This window comes from Eptatretus burgeri, chromosome 5 (assembly GCF_056783735.1).
Source record: "Eptatretus burgeri isolate ZD-2024b chromosome 5, Ebu_testis_v1, whole genome shotgun sequence".
Classification (NCBI taxonomy): Eukaryota; Metazoa; Chordata; class Myxini; order Myxiniformes; family Myxinidae; genus Eptatretus; species Eptatretus burgeri.
Window position 1 is genome coordinate 73,261,554 of NC_140965.1, and position 12,421 is coordinate 73,273,974.

A 12,421-nucleotide genomic window follows, 5' to 3' on the forward strand; every position below is an offset into this window, starting at 1 on the left:
AGCTGGCCAATTTTGGTGCATTCCTAAATATTTTGTTCACTCAATTTAATTCTCCAAACAGGAGAAAAAGATAAGTTTAATGCTTTGGAAATTTCACGTTTTCTTGTGTATATATATGGAGAAGGAGGAAAATAACCTTGCTTGCTTAAAGTAAATAGGTGTGTAGGCTTAGTTATAAAACTCGTTATTACTTTAAATTACCACATTCCACTCCATATTTCGACACTTATTTAGTCCGGACAATATCCGATCCTCAAAGTCGACATAATATTTCGATGATATACTTTAATTAGTCCATGAGCGTAGATCGTGGAAAATTGCATCATATAATCAATGCATGAAATGGCTCCAAGGTCCTAATTTGAAAACTATAGCATGTACAAAAGCCATGTATACAGCGATTGGTAATGACGATGAACATGCATTTGATAATATGAGGGAGGAAAGTGAAAAAATAACTTTATCGTCAAGAAATTGTTGCAGCCTGTTCCAAGTCAAGGCATGGTTGAGCAAGCCGAAAAACATGCCAGCTCCAAACCCCAGTGAGGTTACCCAGGAGACACCTGGGTAAAATGTATACCCCAGTGAGGTAAAATGTATACTTGCATGCATTTTATAATCCATGAATGTGGGACACTATCAAAGGCTTTTTTGTAATCTACCAGGCTGTGGATAAGTTGGTTTGTCAGAGCTTGCAGTTTTCGAATATTGTTTTGTTTCACAATAAACGGTCTATTGTTTCGTAGCATCCTCTCTTACATCCTTTCTGCTCTGCCTCCAAATCTCCTTGTTGAGTGAGATGGTCGTAAACTGCATCAGTGATTATACCTGTTAAAAGTTTGTACGTTGTCTGTTGGCATGTTATTGGTTGGTTTCAAATTTGTTTTGTATATTGCTTTCTTCAGATATCGGAATTAAAAGAGTGTTGTCGTCTGTGAACCATTCATCCATTGGCTGTTCCCCTCGGATGAGTTCATTAAATGCTCGAGCATAGTGAGGGTGGAGAGCATGAAGTTGCTTCAGCCAGAAGTTTGGAATCCCATCTGGGCCTGGGCATTTGGAAGTTCGGCACTTTTGCGAGATGTTTTCTAATTTTTCTTCGCCAATTGTCAATGGGTGAATTTCCTGCAACTGTTGTTTTTTATTAACCAAGTGTCATATCCAATCTGCTTCTTTGTGTTATTTTCTGTGTGTGTGTGTGTGTGTGTGTGTGTGTGTGTGTGTGTGTGTGTGTGTGTGTGTGTGTGTGTGTGTGTGTGTGTGTGTGTGTGTGTGTGTGTGTCCAGGCTGTAACTTTTTGTTACCATTTGAGCCTTTGTTTTCAAATTTTCAACAAAACTAGAATGTGGAGAAGCCAAATTAAGAATTTGGTCAAAAGATCAAGAGGTCAAAGGTACTGTTTAGCATACGAAAGAAGAAGTCTGAATACAAACCAGACGGGCTTTGTATTTTCAGATGCTTTCTGGTTTGTAACCGTGACATATTTTATTTTTGTATTGAAGAACCCCTCCTGATAAACGGATTAATTTCCCAGAATTACAGATGAGTTAATTTCCCCATTATTATGGACCAGTGAACACTCCAAAATTGTGGATTGGTGAATTCCAAAAAACAACGCATTTTAGCATAGACTTTTTTACTCTTTCCCTCTGGACTGACAGGATGGTATAGAGGTACGCAGACTTGCCTCTAAGCTGTTTCGCCTGGGTTTGAATCCCAACCCAGCCATAAACTGTCATCCTGGTGTTTCATAGGCAAGGTGATTTCTCAATCCCTCGGATGGACGTTAAATGGGTGTCCCGTCTGCCAGCATTCGTTGGTGGATATTAAAGATCCCATGGTTTGTTTTGTGAAGAGTAGGCGAGCTATTGCCGACGCCATGGCCAATTTCCAAATTTCTGTCGGAACCAGCAGAGAGCATTGCATCAGCATCACAGTCGTGCCCTTAGCCAGTGATGATACTCCGCAGCCTTGTGCTGCAAAAGAATGAAAAACAATACTCCCTACAATCAGGAGTGATGCTATGCTGCACACACTTACATGGAGAGAATTGGGGTTCTCCCCATACCTATAGCTCCCGGGACTATATGAATTTATTAACCACCGAAAACCTCCCCGTGTACTCCATGAGAAAGTAAATTTAGCAGTTTTCAACTCATTCCATCCAGCGGTTCTGGAATGTGTATACTTCACACAAACACACACACACACACACACACACACACACACACACACACACACACACACTCCCAAATTATATATAGTATGATAATTTATGGATGTTATGACCGAAAACGTTAAAACATTCCCCTTGCACCACATCTAGTGTAAATATAATTTATGCAAGGAACACTTTTCTTTTCAAGTGTTGCCTACTTATTTATTTATTTGATCAACATATTTAAATATTTGCTCACTTGTTTAGGGAAAATATATTTGCATACGTACTTAGCCAATTTGTTTAGCCGACTCGGTTATTTATTGAACTTATTTATTTATTTAGCCAATTTGCTCATGAGGTTTTTTTTTCCCCCCAGAGAAAAAATGTTTTTTTTCTAATTATTTTTGTGATTGCGACAAAGTTCAAAATGGGTTGCATTATTTTCCCTTGGATGAGCTTTGCACTTGGGTGTGCAAAAACGTGATTTTAAAGTAATGGTTATGTACTTTACAATTAATAAATGGTGATGTTTTCCCCATTTCTATTTCCCAGTTAAAGAAATGCTGATGTGAGTAATTACATTGGATTTATACCAAGACAGCATTGCAGTAACGCAGATAAGATGGCTGACACAACATTTCGGGATCTACTAGTAATTAAGTGAAGTGGAAAAGCAGAAATGCCACATTTTGAGCATCGTTTCTGCTGCACACAGGGTGAATTTGAGACTGCATGTTATTTTGATTCAAATGTCGTCTCCTCGTATTTAAGTTCTGTCTCAAACTGGCAGCTGTTGTCCTTGTGGTGTGTTTGTTTTGTTTTATTTGCCGGCAGAGGGAAAAAAGGCAACACGATCAAGTCCCTGCGGGTTCTCCGGGTTTTGCGTCCACTTAAGACCATAAAGCGTCTCCCCAAGCTCAAAGTGAGATTAATTTCCTGTGGATTTTTTTTCATAATTTTGCAACATGTTGGAGCAGACCTGGCCATATGCATTGTTGGAATCCCGATGATTTGATGTGAAACCTTTTGTCTGTATCGGTTATTGTTGGGACCACATTTGTTATTCTGATTATTGCTGGCCATGGTAATATTTTGAAAATTTATAAACCATTTGAAGAGCCATTCATTCGGAAACAATGTTGTGACCTTAATGATACACTGATTGACATTGAGTTTCATATTTTCAATTATGTTTCCTTTTTTTTAATAAGTGCTGAAAATTCCAAGACTGCTTCCATTTTCGATGTCTCCAGGCTGTGTTTGACTGCGTCGTCAGCTCCCTCAAAAACGTGTGGAACATTTTGGTTGTCTATATGCTCTTCATGTTCATATTCGGTGTGGTTGCTGTCCAGCTCTTCAAAGGAAAATTTTTCTATTGTACAGACAAGTCCAAGGAGTTTGAAGGAGATTGCCGGTATGTGCATTACTTCGAGTCCACAAAATGACATTCCAGTTTTACACTAAAATTTGGTTTGTATTTTTCCTTCTGGTGAATTCTTGATTTGTGATATAAAAAAAAATCCTGCTTGGATATTGGATTTGTTTAGTAAAGGCCAAAGGCCCTAAAATATCGACAACCCAGCACCAAACCTTTGATTATAAGAATGAAAAACAACACATGTTAGTGTGTGACTGTGAGAGTACGTACGTGAGCAAGAAAAGGTTGACACGAATAACCATTTCATAAATATGGAGATTTTTTTGGAAATGTGAAATATATGAGTGTGTGTTCATCACTCTCCTCTCTCAAGATGTTTTCATCTTTAATCTGTTGCCTGCAATAACATTTGTAGGATTTCGGCCTCTGTTTCATTCTGTTGTTGTTGCAATTAAAATTCCTGCTTGAATGTCCTTGAACTGAATAATTGATTGCATATCTTCCAACAAAAATATTGTTAAGCTTTTGTGTTTTCGGTGATGTGGTGTACCAAGACTTAAACTTTTCAATGCAGGTCAACACAAAAAGTTTTGAATCATATATGATGCTATGACCCCAGGTTTAGTCCGATATACTGTGGATATTGTCGACTAATTATTTATGGGGCTTATTGGTAAGTCTGTGGCCGAACCCCCAAAAAATAGATTAATATATTAAGGACTGGTTAAAAGTCGAAAATTGTTGTTAAGTGACAGTTACGTTAATGCCTGAGATCAGTGTAAACAACAAAGTGGAAATCATTGACTGAAGTATCGATGTGTCAATCATTGACTGTCAAGTAAAAAAGCTTTCCTGTCTGTCTATATATAAATATAAATATATAAAAGATTATATTGACTGTCAAGTAAAAAAAAAAAAAAAAAAAAAAAAAAAAACATCAGGCGATGAACTTGGTGTTGGAAAACTTAGTCTTGCTCATTCTGCTTCAATGGACAGGTAGAACGAAGGACAGAATAAACAGTATGTTAATCCAAGTATGACAACCACCATGGTGAACAAGGGGAGGCTGATGTTTTGGGCTTTAACTCTTCACAGCACTCTCACACTCTCACAAACCCCCTTTATTCTTTTGTTCTTTCCACATTTCGGGCTATCCCTGCAAACATTTTGGGCAAACAACCCAAACTCATGTGTGGTGCACATATTTCTCTCTTGATTTTGGAGATGACTGCAGCAAAATAAAAATTAAGGATTAAATTGTTTCATCCCTTCTTTGGGAATGACTTTGAGCACACGTGACATGGAATTAACTGTATACGATGCTTTTGATTTCCCAGGGGGCAATTCCTTGTCTACGACAAAGATGTTGTGGTGGTGCAAAAGCGAGAGTGGAAACGTTATGACTTCAATTATGATAACATCTTTGAAGCACTGATGACTCTCTTTACTGTATCTACGGGTGAAGGCTGGTCAACGTGAGTGCCTCAACTTGGAATTTCTATCTTTTTTGTCGTATGAACTCGATGGTTAGATGCTTAATAAAAGCTATTGACATCAAGCACAAACATGTTAACATCCTCAGAGCCTTTCTGCTGAGGTGTTGTAGTGCTTGGATTACAATGATTGTTTTCATCCTTGATAAGGTGTAGTCTCTGAATTCATTCCTTCCTCACCCAATTATTTCCTGTTTTATTATTATTACTTGGGCAAAGTCTTTGCTTTTAGGATTTCTATTTATTGGAAACATATTCAAAGTTGCAGTAAAATAGAATGCATTTTAACAACTCTGCTTATTGTGTGCCAGTGTTCTGAAACATTCTGTGGACGCAACTTATCAAAATCAGGGCCCACGCCCGATGTTTCGCATGGAGATGTCCATCTTCTACGTTGTCTACTTTGTCGTGTTTCCCTTTTTCTTCGTCAACATCTTTGTTGCCCTTATTATCATCACATTCCAAGAGCAAGGGGACAAAGTAATGACCGATTGCAGCCTGGAGAAAAACGAGGTTTGAAAACTTTTTTCTGTGCTCATTTTGTCGTTAATGTGTTGGCACTGCCACAGGCTGTTGTGGTAAATCTCTTTGAAATGCATACTATATTATTGTACGTATTGGTTTTAACATTATTATTACTACCATAAATATAATCTTCATGTGCATAAAATAACTTCATTTGGTTTTAGTCATTTAACTTTATTTAAATAAATTTGGCTTCATTCATTATGCTCAATGGTGCACGATAGAAAATGTCTTTTGTTTCTTCTCAGAAATTAACTTTCAGCAAAACAAGTGAATTGGAACTGTCATGCTCATCACATTGGTTATTTCATCCTTGCTATCAACAGCTTAAACATAAATTGTTCATCGCTTTTGAAAGGTAGGTTTTCTGTCACTGGGCCATGTTTATAGTTTACATCAGCTGATTGATACTTGGAGATATAGACCAGAGCTTTCTCGCTTAGATATTGAATTCCATCATCTCCACCTTGGAAATACATGGAACTGTGTTAAATATCTTTAAAATGTGTATCTAAAGCATGACTAAATAGTGACCAGAAACAAAGAAAAGGCAAGAAATTGGTTGCTCGGGACTTCACTTTCTCAGCAACAGATACATATCATTTATGCTCCTGCATTTTGAGCATTTATTGTGCAATTAATTGTGAAAAGAAATGTTGCTGGGAACATCTGAGGTCGAGAATGAATAATCAGTGTTGTTCAATGTTAAGGCCCGGTCACACCTTGACGTTTTAGCCAGCGATGGCAACGTATTAAAATGTATGTAAAACGCTGGCTTACGTTGAACTTTTGATGTTTTTTTAAAAGATTCGGACGTATTCATAGCGACTTGGTCTTATGTATAACGCATTGGTAACGGACACAGAACGTTTCGTTGTGTTATAGATAACTTATACCAACGAATGCTGAACCTGTTGTCGGCCTACACAACCGATGCCCAATGATAGTCTAACTTAGGCATAGCGCGTTGCACGCATCGCCAATGATGTCGTGACGTAGCCTATTAAAAGGCTGACGCACAACGATTCAAATCATAACTGCCGTAGAAATGGAAGTGTCAACATCGCGGTCACACCTTGGCGATCTTGCCAGCGTATGCCGACCTAAGAAAAATGTGTCTAAAACGTTGGGGCACGTCAAATACGGTATGAGTAAGTTTGGTATACGTGAGTAGAACGCTAAAGTACGCTATCATACGTCGTAGTAAGTAGAGTACGTCAAGAAATTTTAAACATGTTCAAAATTTTACGACGTACTCGGCATATGACACACGTTCCGCATGCGATGGGGATAAGTTTTACACACGATATGCGGACGCTTACACACGTCCACAAAGGCTACTTATAAGCTACTCATAAGTCGAAACACATCACGGTAATGTCTTTTTTACGCGGAACTTATTTCTAACTTATATTTGACGTGCTTTGAACCAATTCTTTACGTAGTCCCAACACACATCGACGTATGTAGACGTATTCCAATGACGTCTTCCGGTCGACAAAAAAAAAAAAATGAACGTGTTTCTAGCTTACAACTGCCATATAAAGACGTGTTCCCAGTGGTTTTGGGAATTGGTATATAAAAATGCTGTTCATAAAAGGGGAACCCAACAGTGTTTTCGAGTCCTTTTTGAGTCGATGTCCATGTCAGCAGTATCAGTATCAGTATCAGTATTAGTATTAGTATTAGTGGTAGTTTGTTCATGTTGGCAGTAGTAGGTGAGTGTGAGGGGGAGGGTGTGGGTTATGATGGATCGTCCTTGCGTTTAACGATTTAAATGATAAACTCAACGATTTAAATGGCTGCATCTCCACTATTGAAAGTAGACGCTTGCGCTCAACAATTGGATTTTTTTACACTCAACGACTTTTAAACGGTACCACTCAACTATTTTCATTGTTTACAATGAACGATTTAAATTGCTGTCACTCGCCTTTGTTTTTTGACGCTGGGGTTTTGAAATTTGAACCGTTTCTTATGAACGTGTTAAAACGCTCAAACTCGACTATTTTAAATAGACGCTGCCGATGGACAATTGGAATCATAGCCAAGCTAGACATCGAAGTGTGAACATCCTCGTCATGCCGAAGAAAAGTTTGAAGAATGCTGCAAGTAAGTGTCCTGGCCGTGGCCGTGGACGCTGACACAAGGACGATCCATTATACTGACGTCTTTCAGCCTATGAGTAACTTAAAAGTAACGTCTGTCGATGTGTGGCAACGATCGCGTAACGTGCCAACAACACGTTAATCATAGGTTAGAAATAAGTTTCGGGTACGCTAAACATTACCTCGGCGTGTCTCAACTTATGATTAACTTACAAGTAGCATGTGTTGACGTCTGTCAACGATCGCAGACCGTGCATACAACTTGTGGCCAGCGTAGCGGAACGTGTGAGTCATACGCCGGCATACGTCGTGAAATTTCAAGCATGAAAAAATTTGAGGACAACCAAAAAGTACAATGTTTTAAGCCAGCGTACAACGACGTATGGCAGTGTTTTTCAGCGTGCTCTCAATGTTATCAAAACTTACCCATAACGTATTCAACGTGTGCCAGCGTTTTAGAAAAAAAATTCAAAAATCGGCATACGTTGGCTAAAACGTCAAGGTGTGACCGGGCCTTTAATTAACTTATTGATTAACATCTGTTGTGAAGTAAAAATATCCCTTGGCAACCATTTCCCCAAATATCTCTTTCTCTTCACGTATTCATCAGTTCCGTCATATTTCTGCTTCTTCATTCTATCTCTCTATCTCTCAAATATATACATATACATATACATATACATATACAATTATACATGTACATATGTATATATATATATATATATATATATATATATATATATATATATATATATATATATATATACATGTACATATATGTATAATATATACACACACATTTTTTATATTTATACATATATATATATATATAAACATAGGAGTGTGGGAGGTGGCAATTATTTATATAATTCTAGCCACCTGGGTTTAGTTGATGAGGTGAGAGGTGATTGGCTATTCCCTCCATTCACAGTTGAGAGATGTGGGTGGCTCTTTCTCTATTTATATATTGACTGCTTTTGACGTTTGTACATGGTACATGCTTGGGAGCCTCATTGGTATGCATTGCTGTCTGTGCTATTGCTGATGATTCACCAATAAGTGATGAAACCGGTCCGGTAGCTGAGGGGTTGTGTAGCATTGGGTTTCTCATGTGTGTACTCGGTGTGAAGGTCTGTATAGCTGTGGAGGAACTCGGGGAAGGGTTCGAAACAGCCAAGTGCTTACGTTGTGTCGGCCTTCTTGGGTTGTTTATGCAGCTTCTTCAGCTGGAGGAGTGTGGAAGGTGTCAAAAAAATATACATATATGTGTGTGTATATATATATATATATATATATATATATATATATATATATATATATATATATATATACACATATATATATATATATATATATATATATATATATATATATATATATACACAAACACACACACACACACACACACACACACACACACACACATATATTTCTGTCACTGGGCTTATTGTTTACAAGTATAGTATATTTAATTTACAGAAAAACATTTGCAGTGTATATATATATTTATATATATATATATATATATATATATATATATATATATATATATATATATTTATTTATATATATATATATATATATATATATATATATATATATATATATATATATATATATATATATATATATATATATATACACAGTATATGTGGTATATTGCATTTACAGTAAAACCCTGACATTCACAGGGGATATGTTCTTGAAAACTGCTGCAGATCACGAATATGTGAATCCACTCCATCCACTGGGACCATACTCTGTGCAGAGCGTTGGTGCTGCCGAAGCAGTCTCCTTGGCTATTGGGCACAATCCTGGACGGGTCGCCACTCCGACACAGGATACCAGCATGCTGGCACTCATTTTGCCGACCTCGGAAGGATGACAGGCAGAGTCAACCCCACCTGGTATTAATTCAACAGCCGAGTGGGATTTGAACTCAGGATACTCGGATCCTAAGCCCACCACCCTAACCATTAAGCCAACACCAGGCATATATGTGAATGTGAGGGCATTTTTTCAATGGGAATAGGAGGGTTAGGTCACGAGGGGTTGCAGTGAGCTTTGTTCAAGTCCTTCCAACTTTCTCACCATGAGCTATGGCGAAGATGAGCTATTGACGGATACAACATGAAGCGTTTCATACTTTTCTGGTCGTGTGAAAAGCAAGTTTTATACAAAGTACGGTACAGGCTGTCCGCAGGTTACAAACAGATTCAGTTCTGATCAATCGTTCATGCAGCAAGTAAACTTATCGGCCATTGAGTCCGTGTTATAAATGGTGGTGTCAGCGCACCAGTGTGGGCTACTCAACCGCTGATTTAACAGGCTCAGCTGGGGACCAACCATTACCTTGTTTCCCCTGCTTGGGTAACACGTACCTTACCTTGGTACAGTCAGGAAGGAGGTACAGCCGGTTTTAACTTTGTTTTTAAAAATGCTGTCACACGACGATTTCCAACTGTTTCAAAAAATAATGTTTCTGCATATCTCCTTGAAATGTCGATAATACTATGATGTTGCTCTTTTAAATTTGCTTATTGAAATTCACCCTAAAAAAAATGGTGAAAGCGACAAGGTTTTCCGGTTGCATATAGCACTGTAATTGGTAATCGACACACTCATTGACTCCAATCGGCTGAGGCTGATTAACGAAAAATTGCCGATATCAGCCTGTGCCGATTACTGATACCGATATCTGCCCAGCACCAACTTTTTGGGGGTCCATGGGTGGGTGGTGAATGTTTACACTCGCAAAACCTGTGAGTAGCTGGAGCACGTGGCCAAGAAAGTCCGAACAGTGTACACATGAACAAACCTAAAAATGACTTGATTTCAAGAATTGTGAATCCGCGAAAGTCGTGATTTTACGGAATAATATTAATGGATTCATATGTTTATCCATTAATATTTACCCTCCCTCTTCTCCCTCTGTCTCTTTCAGTTTCACTTATTCCTTAATTCTTCCTCTATTACTTCTAGTCCAGGTATTCTTTTGCTTCATCTGTCCTCTGTGTTTCTCTCTTCACTCCTTACTTGCTCTCGTTTTCTGATTCTCCCTCACTCTTTATAACACACCAAGCCTCATGCAAGCATTACTTACATTCTAAAATGTGCACGCATAGAGAACATAGGGACTTCAGTTGTTTCCAGTAATACTTTGGCTTCGCATGTCCGTGCAAGGAACCTTATTCAGAAAATAACTGCACCTTCTTTGAGTACTGGTACATTGATTCTTATCGCCTGCACAATGGACGAGCTCCATATCTCTCGATAGTGCAGGGTGGAGTGTCATCCAGTCTATAACAAGCAAGCCATAATTAAGTTCCAACCGTGGTTTTGAGGGGATGTAACCTTTGGCTCATTTTCAAGACTTATCCTGTAAATGGCCACCTGGTAGTTGGCACATTGTATGTGCATGTAAAGAGACTCCTTATTCTGTGGCAAGCAATTCTCTGCACAACTTGAACATTGTATACCTGGCTTCATTCACATCTCTGCATTCATTCTACCCATAAATTGCTCACAGATGTATGCCTCAACATCTTCACACAGGGATTGTACAGCAATGAAAGTTGTCCCAAGCTTCTGAAAGGTAGAACAATGCTCTATATACTCGATATCAGAACTTTCACTGACTCCTCTTACCCCATTCCATAGAGCGCACTCACTGAATCACATCCAAGAAGTAGTGAAACCCAATGAGAGCAGCACACACATCTTTCCAAAAGTGATCAAAGATATGACGGGCATCGATAGTTTGATTGTTGTTGTTTCCTCTTCCTGTACGAAGGTAGAGTTTAGTATCAATGTCTCTGCAAAATGCCAAACATAACACAAAGACATCAGTGTTAGGACTGTTAATGGTGACATGCTCACTGGAATCAGCAACATGTGCGCTGTGAAGCAGCAGTCTTGTGTCTGCTTCCTTGTGGTTGGAAAACGGTGCTGGAATTGGTACCACCTCCAAATCTGTTCTGCTGTCATGACACTTGCTTCCATTTCAAACAAAGATTGTGAAGTCATCAATCAGCTCTTTTCTCGACTGACACCATCATGATAACTCATCCTATCTGGTGCATTGTCTTGATCCAAGTCGAAGGGTTTCATTGCATTTTTGGCGATGGTGGATTCTGGGGTATTTGAGTCTTTCCACAAATGCTTGCAGGGAATACATTTTCAACATCTTGCCTCTGAAAAACATATTACCCTGCGTTTGCAAAGTGGAAGAGCAGGGTTAAGCGATTGGTTGCGAATGCAAGTATGGCATACGTCATACATACATTCATGCATATGGCAAATGTCGTGCATGCATTTTGTTCAGAGCATGCACAGAAAACTGTCAGCGGAGGAAATTGAAGCTTTACTACATGTTACATGACCATGTGAAATAGCAGTCACTCTGAAGAGGTCAACATAGGCCAAAGGTCAACATTGGGCAATTTTCTTAAATCCTCATATTTCATCTGATTGACTTGAAATTTGAAGATAATTTGCATGTCACGTCACTGAATTCAACCACCAACGATTTTTGAGGTCAACATCAGACAAAGCGTCAACATAGGCAAAATTTCTAAAATTGTCAATTTTCATCCGAATGACTTGCAATTTGAACAGCATTTTCATATCAGGTCAATAAATACAACCACCAACTATTTTTTGAGGTCAACATCGGCCAAAAGGTCAACATAGGCCAGGATTTCTACAATTGTCAATTTTCATCCGACTGACTTGAAATTTGAACAGGATTTTCATG

The 12,421-nt window shown here is 38.5% G+C and overlaps 1 protein-coding gene across 16 annotated transcripts in view; it reads left to right on the forward strand.

Annotated features, from left to right (window-relative positions):
• LOC147026688 (voltage-dependent N-type calcium channel subunit alpha-1B-like) overlaps positions 1-12,421 on the forward strand; it is a 592,527-nt gene that overhangs the window by 387,017 nt on the left and 193,089 nt on the right. For all 16 annotated transcript variants that reach the window (XR_015058466.1, XR_015058468.1, XR_015058470.1 and 13 more), the window contains exons 26-29: positions 2,996-3,083; positions 3,415-3,575; positions 4,877-5,014; positions 5,344-5,545. Coding sequence is in view for 10 of the 16 variants with exons in the window: in XM_085882404.1 (XP_085738530.1) it covers positions 2,996-3,083; positions 3,415-3,575; positions 4,877-5,014; positions 5,344-5,545 (589 nt within the window). In the remaining 6 variants the exon portion in view is untranslated. The remainder of the gene's footprint in view (positions 1-2,995; positions 3,084-3,414; positions 3,576-4,876; positions 5,015-5,343; positions 5,546-12,421) is intronic.